The 9,823-nt window shown below is 37.9% G+C and overlaps 1 protein-coding gene across 1 annotated transcript in view; it reads right to left on the bottom strand.

Moving 5' to 3' along the window:
• Nucleotides 1-9,823, bottom strand: part of LOC122091475 (calpain-type cysteine protease DEK1-like) — a 52,201-nt gene that overhangs the window by 41,545 nt on the left and 833 nt on the right. The window contains exons 3-10 of the mRNA XM_042661448.1: nucleotides 7,620-7,870; nucleotides 3,984-4,166; nucleotides 3,697-3,832; nucleotides 3,260-3,390; nucleotides 3,042-3,156; nucleotides 1,915-2,929; nucleotides 1,678-1,788; nucleotides 350-408 (exon numbers count right to left, since the gene is read on the bottom strand). Of these exons, the coding sequence (XP_042517382.1) occupies nucleotides 350-408; nucleotides 1,678-1,788; nucleotides 1,915-2,929; nucleotides 3,042-3,156; nucleotides 3,260-3,390; nucleotides 3,697-3,832; nucleotides 3,984-4,166; nucleotides 7,620-7,870 (2,001 nt within the window). The remainder of the gene's footprint in view (nucleotides 1-349; nucleotides 409-1,677; nucleotides 1,789-1,914; nucleotides 2,930-3,041; nucleotides 3,157-3,259; nucleotides 3,391-3,696; nucleotides 3,833-3,983; nucleotides 4,167-7,619; nucleotides 7,871-9,823) is intronic.

Raw genomic sequence — 9,823 nt, 5'->3', positions numbered from 1 at the left:
TTTTTTGGGGGGGGGAAGGGGGGGCATAAATGCTCCTACATGAATTGATTACCTGTACCATATGGGTATTTCTCATGGAATTCATTCACCCAGTTACATCGTATCCATGAGACACAGAAGGATAATATAGTACTCAACCGGGGAAAAAAAAAACTTTTCTAGTAGAGTAACAAGCGAAAATCTTCTAAGTAAAGAAGGCTAATGAACATGTAGATCACAACTTAATTCCAACCCAACCATTGCAACATACGGATGAATCATTCACTTCACAGGCCATAGGGCATAAACTTGATGAAATACATCACCATCACAAAAAACATAAAAATTTAAGCATGATGAAGAATCATACCTCAAGAAGGAAAGAAGCAAGCCAACGCCGGTGCTCAAAAACCAGGCAATGAAACCATACTGAAGATTTGGCAGCAATTTAGAAACACCAAAAATGGTTATACAAAAATTTTAAAACAATATAATGCATGAAAGTGGAAGCAAAAGAAGAGAAACAGTAGGCCAAAAGCTTGCCACATAATAGAAACACAGCCACATAAACAGGCTTCCAAATAGAAATAGCTATATTTTGCCATAATTGGAACAAGCAGCCCAAACATCCAAACTGTATACTCATGGAGCCATACTCTTGCATACATAGAACTAACATAACTAGACAAAGGCAATGTAAAATACAGACCCATGACCCCTAATATTAGAAGCAATGACCATATCAACAGTCCAAATGCCTACCCTTTTTTTCAAGCATCGATAATAGAAATATTAAGTATGAGAGCAAGATGGTACAGTGACCATTACTGGGGGGGCAGATAGGATGAACCCTAGGTTCAGATTACACACCCCATTTAACAGGACCTCAAGAAAAACCTAAAGCATAATTTAGGTCAACAATAAGGTCAAAGTGAACCTTAGCCAATCAAAGTCAGATTTTCAGAGGTATTGAGTTTCTATTTCTGAATCAATTGTTTCTAGCTTTGAGTGTGATCTAAAAGCTTCTATTTCGGGAGTAACTTGTTCACCAAGTTTCATGGTTCTCTGTTACTGCCAACAGTGAGGTTTCACTGTCACCTTGTTGTTTTGTTACCTGTTGTTCAATCCTTAATAACAGTATATCCATCCTGATATATGGGTTAACCAAGTGTTGACAGCCCTATACTGTTAGTCTTGCTGTTAGGCCTATTTACTGACCTTCTATTACTGTTAACAAGAGTCTACCTTGCAGTCAACCAGTCTTATTGATCCCATTGTTGGGTTGGATTGGGTTGGGTTGGGAGCATACTGTTTAGTGATCGTAGTCCCATCACAGGATTGTGCATATCTCTGTATAACACAACCTGAACACCTAAATCTATCAAATGAATTTCTTTCAGAGGGAATTTTCACTTCTGAGAAAGAGGACCGACCAGATATACATCAAAGCAATATCTCTGCAGGCTGGCATAGTGGCATCAGACTCCATACCAATAAATACAACTTCAAGATGCACATATGGATTCCTTCTGGAATTTTCATATCAATCTTTCAAGCCATTAACTCAAATTCAGGTTCCTTTAAGTAAAGTCAACCAGTATCAACATTAAGGCAAGTCAGCTTAACATGATCAAATTCATTCGGCATATGCCCAAAATGGTGGAGAGTAAGTAAATGCTATAAATCTAAGGTATGTACCTTAAGGGGTCTGGAAGTCATAGCCATCTCTTCAGCTTCTAGTGACCGAAGGAATGCCATAATTGAACACACAACGGGGGATAAAAGCAGAACTGAAAATCCAAATTCAAACTGCAAATGCAAAGTCCATCATAAATTGGTATCAGCAAATATAAGCTATCCCAAACCTATGGAGAGCATTATAATGCTCGAGCAATTTAAATGACTGAAACTCTAAACAAAACTCCTCATTATCACCTGCTGATGCGTAGCATTGATCACTTTAATCGTCTTCGGACGAAAAATGGCCACGATGACTGTTTCAAGAATGAAGATAAAACTAAAAAGTACCCATGCTCGCTCAGGTGTACCTACTAGTTGTTGCACAACCATTCTGGAAATTTTCAGCCATTTTTCTAATCCCCGCCGCCTTAGTTCTTCTGACAATGAAATTTGATTGGGCCCGACATTGTCCAAGCTGTTTGAATCAACAACAGTGTCATCAGTATTGTCTCGGCGATCTCTATCTGCATCTAAGCTACTGCGCTGCAGTAATGCCAGAATAGTTGGATCCAAGCCCTTCTCTTTCAGCATGACAGCAAAATTAGGATCTAAACCTTTATCCTGCAGTAGACTAGCTAATTCATGATCACCCTGCCTGACCCTTCGTTTCAGCATAGATGTAACCCTGGGATCATTTAGACTTTCCTGGAAGGCAAGAGCAAGATTGAAGTCCAACAGTTGCTGATTTGCTGAAGTTGATGTACTGGACTCGCATCCCAGGCTTTCTAGACCGCCACTAAAACCAACCAGAAAAGAGCTGTTGTGATCAAAATGTTTATCAGTATAGGTTGCTCCTACTTCAGATTCCTGAACAACTGAACGGCAGGAACTGCTACGCAACGCTAAACTAGGCCTTCCACTATCTATGCTCTTATCACTATTAATTCCCTCATGGGAACTAGCAGTGGTACCTAGAACAACGTTGTTCCAGTTACTAGTTTCACCCATTGCAGTTCTACAACCGGCATCAATACCAAGTGGACCTGCATCAACACTACTACTACGCTTTGCACTTGAGCCACAACCTTCAGAAGAGCTAGATGTACTGTTTTGCCCTTTTCGCCGGAATCCCTCTCTCAGGCGAATCACTGTACTCTGCAAGGCATCTCTCCTTGCAGCTAATGGGTTCACAGCTGATAGATGACGAGAAACAGCAGCACCAAGCAGTACAGATGCTACAACTGCATAACTAATACAATGTCCCAAATACCTGAAGGGGCAAAAAATATGGAAGGAATTGTATCCATACAAAAGCATTAAATTTCAATCAAGAGTTATTACGTGAAAATGAAACTTTCAAATGTGAAGGTTCTGGAGCAAACCAATAATGCACTCCAAAGCAGATGAGGAAAACCCGAGAAGTTCCGGCAACGAAGAGTGCAGCAACACGACTCTTGAGAAGCTCAAAACCAAACAAGCATGCACCCATGTTCCAGTCTAGAAAATAAATAAATTGAAACAATCAATCACACAAGCAGCGCATAAAAGATAGCAACACACTTGCATGTAAACAACTGCAAAAAGCGAGTAAGCAACAAACCCAGAATAACTACAGCAGTTGACGTAATCGCCCCCAACCAATGTGCCTCCTTCGCCGTCAAACCGTACAAGATGGAGTACACAAGCAGTACAACCAATGACCCGAGATAGAGAAGCCCAAGATGTGAAGCTCTACATAATACAAATCATGAAAAAAACACACACACACACACACACACACAATTAAACAGGAGAAAAAATAAAGGATAATTTTTTGGAAATCATAAAGCCTGGATCAAGTTACAAAAGCACATTATTGAGTATACCTCAACAGTTAGAAAACTACACAGTCAACTATATTTTTTAGAAAATATATAATAACACTATAAAAACATAAATCTGGTCCAGGCTTCCAGCTTCCCTAAATAATGCCAGGAGAGATAATAGCATTTCATGCAATAATAGTACAATAAACATCGAAAGGAACAAAATACTTGCCTGCTGGATTCTTGAGTATATAACTCATTAGGGTCTGGTGGTTCAGGTAAACAAGCAACAGGACCCACTTCAATACAATCAGAATAAGCAAATGTGTAAGACCTTCTCACATATTCATCCACATCTAAACCGGTTCCTGAGACAGTAATACATTTGCAAAAGATGAGATGAGCCAATGGTAGTTCAATCACTTCACGTGTATTAATTTTTCTCAAGAAAGAATAATGACATGCCACCCCTTGATAAACATATTAATTAACTTGGTTATAAAAAATAACAGCTATTACCATTGAAGACCATTCTACAAATAAAAAGCATGTTGATTGCCAAGGATATTGCTGATACACCAAAGAAGAAGCCAGATGGTGAATATCGCTCCGATGCACTTGCACCAGCTGTGACATACACAGCACAAAGTTCATATGCACAGAGGATGGCTACAGCCAGTAGAAGAAGAATTGCGACTGCCCCTGTGAAAGGAAAACAAAGTAGTTGATGCTCAACAGGACAAGAAACAGCTTTCAGTCTCCCAGAAGGAAACTAAATGAGAACTTTTGAGAAATAGTAATACAGGTCAGTTTAAGTTTCACACAGAAATAGATAGTATATTTGTGACTGCCCATCAAATTATAATTTCATTTGGATATTGAGGCATTCCTTTAAAGCCTTACGAGAAAGAATTTGGATTCCATTGAATGCCACTAACTGAGCAATTTACAGTAACAGGACTAAGAACTTAACAAGCTAAAACCAAATCCACTACAGCCAGTGTCCCGGAAATAGAATTCACTACCAGAAATTAAAAGTGAGTATAAGAACTCATCATCATATTCTGATTTCTGAATGAAGAGAGGCTGTCCCATCACGTGTCTTTACTTTTCCCCCCAATCTTTCCTATCATTTGTCCATCACTATATTTGTTTCTCCCTCTTTATCAACCATATCTTACATATTATACCATTTTAGTGTGTATACACATGCTTTGGATAAGGCTGATTTGAGTTGAGTTATCAAGCTGTAATTAGGGATTTAAATTTAACTAAGAAATGAGTCTATATGTTTACTTTAAATGTTTTATTTATCTGGGAAACCCCCATTGGAGTTGCTAGAATTGAAACTTGAGCCAAAATCTATTAATTATGAGTTCTTCATTCTAAATTAGAAAGTCTTGGAGTTGTCTTAATGGCATAGTTGGGTACTTCGGGTTTCATAACTTTCTAAATCCTGGTTTCCCGAAAAATAATCAATCTAGTAAGGAACTAAAAAGTGAACAGTTAACTAAAGATGCAGAGGATTTAAGCCAGTAATAGCACATTCAGATTTAAGTGACATTTCAGTGGTTTGCTTTATTGAAACAATTAATTGAGACTCAATTAAATAGTTATTAAGGCGTAGCCTTGGCGCTAATGCGGTTTGGTGGGGCTAAGGCAAGCACACGCCTCTGTGCATACCTGTAATGCGATCGCTTTAGTGATCGGCTTATGCCGCTTTATTGCATAGGCGACCCCTTATGAGCAAATTTTATTACTTTTTTCATTTACATGTTTTATTTAAGATTCCATTTACTTATTTGTTATTGGTAGTGTATATTAATTTTGTACATGCTGCAACACAGGATCATCCTCCATCGATTCCGGCAATGGCGAGTCGGCCGCTGTTCCTCCTACCACCAGCGACTGTTATTCTTCCTCCGGCAACTATCCTCCATCATTTGCAGCTCCCACAAGGCCACAAGGTATGTGATTTATTATTTCAGTTTTTTTTACTTCTCTTTTCGGGGGGTTTTTTTTTTCTCTCATTCTCATTCTCTGCTTCTTTTTCTTTACTTCTTCTCCTTTCCGTCCTCTTCTCTTTTTTTTTTCTGAATATCTTGCATTGGTATGAACCTTTAATCTTTATTTAGTATATTAGTATTATATAATTTTTAATGTGCTATTAAAGCCAAATAGAATGGTTACATACAAAAACACTTGAACCCTTTATTTGATAAGGTGACACCTTATGCCCACCCTATCGCAAAAGCGCTCCGAAAGACCCTCAAACGCCTTGGTTGCCTCACCGCCTTAATAACTATGCTCAGTTATTTGCTCATTGTTCTTCAATCAGTAGTTACTCCTTGCGAACAGAATTCAGTTTCGGAGCTTCTCTTTTTCTTCTTCTTCTTCTTCTTCTTCTTCTTCTTCTTTTTTTCTTTTTTTTTTATAGATTTTCATTTGGAGCCACTTAGTTGAAGCTTCTATTGTATCTACTAAATTTTTTACAGAAAGAATATATGTTCATCACTGTTCTTGAATTGTTACTGTGGATTCTATGGCACTATAAGCCATACAGCTAAAGAAACTTTTGAACTTCTCACCCTTCTGTTCCCCCCTCCCATCCTAAAAAATATAATTATATTGTTTCCCATTGGTTGACTATTTAATAACCATTTTACAATTAACAAATATCTCCCTTTGTTTAGGAAACCAAATCTCTCCTCTAAACTCCTTTTTGCATCCTCACACTCCCCAAAATTCCCTCTACCCCATCAATATGACATACACGAGAAAGATACTTTGCACCCTTCTCTCTCTCTCTCTCTCTCTCTCCCCCTCCCCCCTTACTAGAATCCTACTCATCCAATCCACATCAAACACACCCATACCCATAAACTATCGTTCTCACACACCACACCCACTGAGATTTTCACCTTATTTGATATGGGCCATGTTCAGAATCTATAAGAATCCCACCCACACCATTACAGTTGATTTGACCATCTCTTCACTGAGATTTTCACCTTACTTGATCTAGGCCATGTTCAGAATCTGTAAAAATTCCACCCACACCATTACAGTTGATTTGATCATCCAATGCCTCAACAATTGCATTTTGGTCATATGTGTAGATGTATATCAGGGAATCAATTAGTCCTTCTCTGGCTCACCAGTAGCCAATAAGTCAATCCCCGCACTTAAATGCCCCCTACACAACAATTATCAGTTGACTTCACCATCAAAGGCCTCATCTGATGTAGACCGAAGCATGTGAACAGTTGTACTGGTCATGTGGTACTTTCCACGTGAACGGCATTGTGGACCGCACATGGACTGCCAGAGTGGTGATTTCCTTGATGGACTCTTCTAGAAGATCTTATTTGGTCTTTAGTTTCCGTTTTTTGGGGACAATCCTCTTATTGTCTATTTTGTTAGTTTCTATTTTTGGCCTAGATCTAGTTGCTATTTTGTTATTTATTTCTAAGTTTGAGTTAGGCAAGTATTAGTTAGGTGGAGATTGTTTCCACTTTTCTTCTTAGCTTATTGTACTAGGAATTCTCTAGCTTGTGCAGGGGATTCCATTCTTTTTTCAATAATTTCTATTTTCTGTCTTACAGCAAGCCTGTTTAAATGCATGAGACATAGAGCTCTCCGGACGATTTAGTGAGAAAAAAAAAAAAAAAAGAGTTCTTTACAACTATGGCTGTGATAGGCAGTGCAGGAGAGACTCCTATTTGAGGTAAGAGGCCTAGGTGAGAGTGAGAGGCTCGAACCATCCATCCTTCCCTATCCCTATCCCTATCTTCTTTCCCTTCTTCTCCATTTTTTGTTTTGTTCTTAGTGATCCTGATGTGGAATTAGTTCCTAATTGGGGACAGGTTCTACATTATCATCAATTGCAATTAGGTCATATCCGCTAATGTATATTAGGGAATCAATTAGTCCTTGTCTAGCTCACCAGTAGCCAATTTATCATGTCTCGATTTTTTTCTTGGTCGTTTTTTTTTTTTTGGGGGGGGGGGGTTCGGGTGGGGTGGAGTAACAAATAACTAATTATGACCCTCCCCTACATTAAAGACTCAAATGCTTCTTTCATTTAATGCTTTTGACAAGACTGTAAGCATAAACTGCATCTTCTTAACTAAATAAAGCGAAGACGGTACATACTTGAACTTTGCCACTGTGTTCTCCACCAAAGCATAATGGCATAAAAGGCCAACAGAAGAGCAGAGCCAGCCATTAACACAGCCAGTCCAATAATATCCCGACTCAATAGAGCAATCAACCAGCTTCCCCAAATGATAAGCACTACAACTGGAGAAAGAACAACTATCCATGCAGACAGAGACAGGATACCACAAATTACACCCAACAGAGGTCCTTGTATAATATCCGGCCATTTTCTAGCAAATATCCAGCTGATGATACAGGAACAAAATGAAAACGATGTATTAGTAACATAAGGATAAGAACGATGTGATTCCATTGTAAGCTGTACAAAGATAGAATGGAAAGAAAAGAAGTCCTGAGAGGTGGAACTTAGATGATCTAGTTATCCGGCAAAGAAAAAGGAATGCTAACATCTGAAGGGATGGGACAGAACAGAGAAAAAAATATAGGATATATAATGACTTGAAATTTCACCCCCCCCCAAAAAAAAAAGTACAAATAATTGCAATAAATTAACTACTATCGGGCGCATATAGATTTTTTTTTTTTTTTGCACTTTTATAACGTTAAGGGATTTCACTGCAGGTTATACACAGATAGAAACAACTGCTATACCATTAAATACCAAAGATCATAACTGCTGCCAGTTCGAAACCGATATCCGCACTAGAAGTGTGAAAAATGAATATATTAATTAATAGCAACCATTGGCCTCCTAAGTCTGATAAAATAGGTTGTTTTTCCCCTCTTTTTATTTGATTGGTAACCACAAAATATTTCATTGAAGTATGCAATATGAAATTGAGCAACTAAATTTCTAGCAATAGTCCATGGTAACAGAATCTTGTTCCCACCAAGACTTGATTGAACTAGAGCAAAAGGGGTCATATAATTTTCCCAAGTTTTAAAAAATGCAAACCCTCTAAAGCAAGGTATCCCCATCCAAGAGAAATGGGAATAGCACAAGAGAGGAGATTCCTATTCTTTCTTTTTTTTCCCTCTCTCACAAAATTTCTAGAGATTCCTATAATTGAAATTTTCTGCAACAAACCGACATAAGTACAATTGAACACCACAAGGAGGATCGACAATTGAGGATGGTACCAAATTGTTAGACAATTGTGAAAAAACTATATGTCAGCAAACATCTAAGTTCAGAGACTTTTCTATCTAGATATGACCAATGAAAATGTTTGACAACAGCTGATCCAACACTCAGAATAACACAAAGAACCAAAACTAGGGAGGGGGCAGTACCCATGTATACTTAGTCTTTGAAACCCCAAAAAACAGATCATCTTTGCCATACATAAAAAGAAAAAGTAACCGACATCCATGTAGTTAGCAGTACCAACACTTGGTCTAAATACATATGTCTAACTCTGATCAAATAGGTAAATCTTTTAGTATATGATATTTTCATCCGTATGTAACAACCACACATACTTGAGTCCCAAAACCAAAGCACAGGATAACTAACCGTTAAATGAATCAGCAACGATTCAATTATATGAATCTAGTTTTCTCTCGAGCAATGTACCATTAAATGCAGCCTTCGCGCATGTGAATTAAAGAGTAATGGATTGTTTCTACAGCTGTACATGCATTTATAAACTTAGGAACACCGAGATTGTCGGATGCCACTTCAAGCATATGCCAAGCCAAAACAGTAGGGCACGGGGGAATGAAAACAAATTTATACATTAGTCTTTTGCAATTAAGCAAAAACCACACCACGATATCGCATGTCATCATGACGCTGGGGTGTGGCAATTTTAAATCAATTACGCAATTACAAAAATATGGCAGCAATTTGTCTATGGGTTACACATTCAACCAACAGATTGAACTAAACCTGGAAAAGGAGGCCATAAATACTTACAACTGAAAACAATTTTTAATGAAAAAAAAAAGTGGCAAATAATAGCAAAAACCACACCACGATATCTTGAATCATCGAGACACCAAGGTGTGGCAAATCTAAATCAATTATGCTACTAGGAGAATATGGCATTTGTCTAGGGGTTACACATTCAACCAACAGATTGAACTAAACCTGGAAAAGATGGGCATAAATAATTAAAAATGAAAAAATTAAAGAGGCAAATGGCTAGCGAATAGAAAATCTAAGCACAAATTTGCAACACCATGAAACTACTCCAATTGAGCCTCTTTTTTCTACCTTTTTTTTTTTTTTTTTT

This window comes from Macadamia integrifolia, chromosome 10, assembly GCF_013358625.1.
Source record: "Macadamia integrifolia cultivar HAES 741 chromosome 10, SCU_Mint_v3, whole genome shotgun sequence".
Lineage (NCBI taxonomy): Eukaryota > Viridiplantae > Streptophyta > Magnoliopsida > Proteales > Proteaceae > Macadamia > Macadamia integrifolia.
Note: the sequence above shows the minus strand (reverse complement) of the source record. Positions and strands in the feature narration are given on the sequence as shown.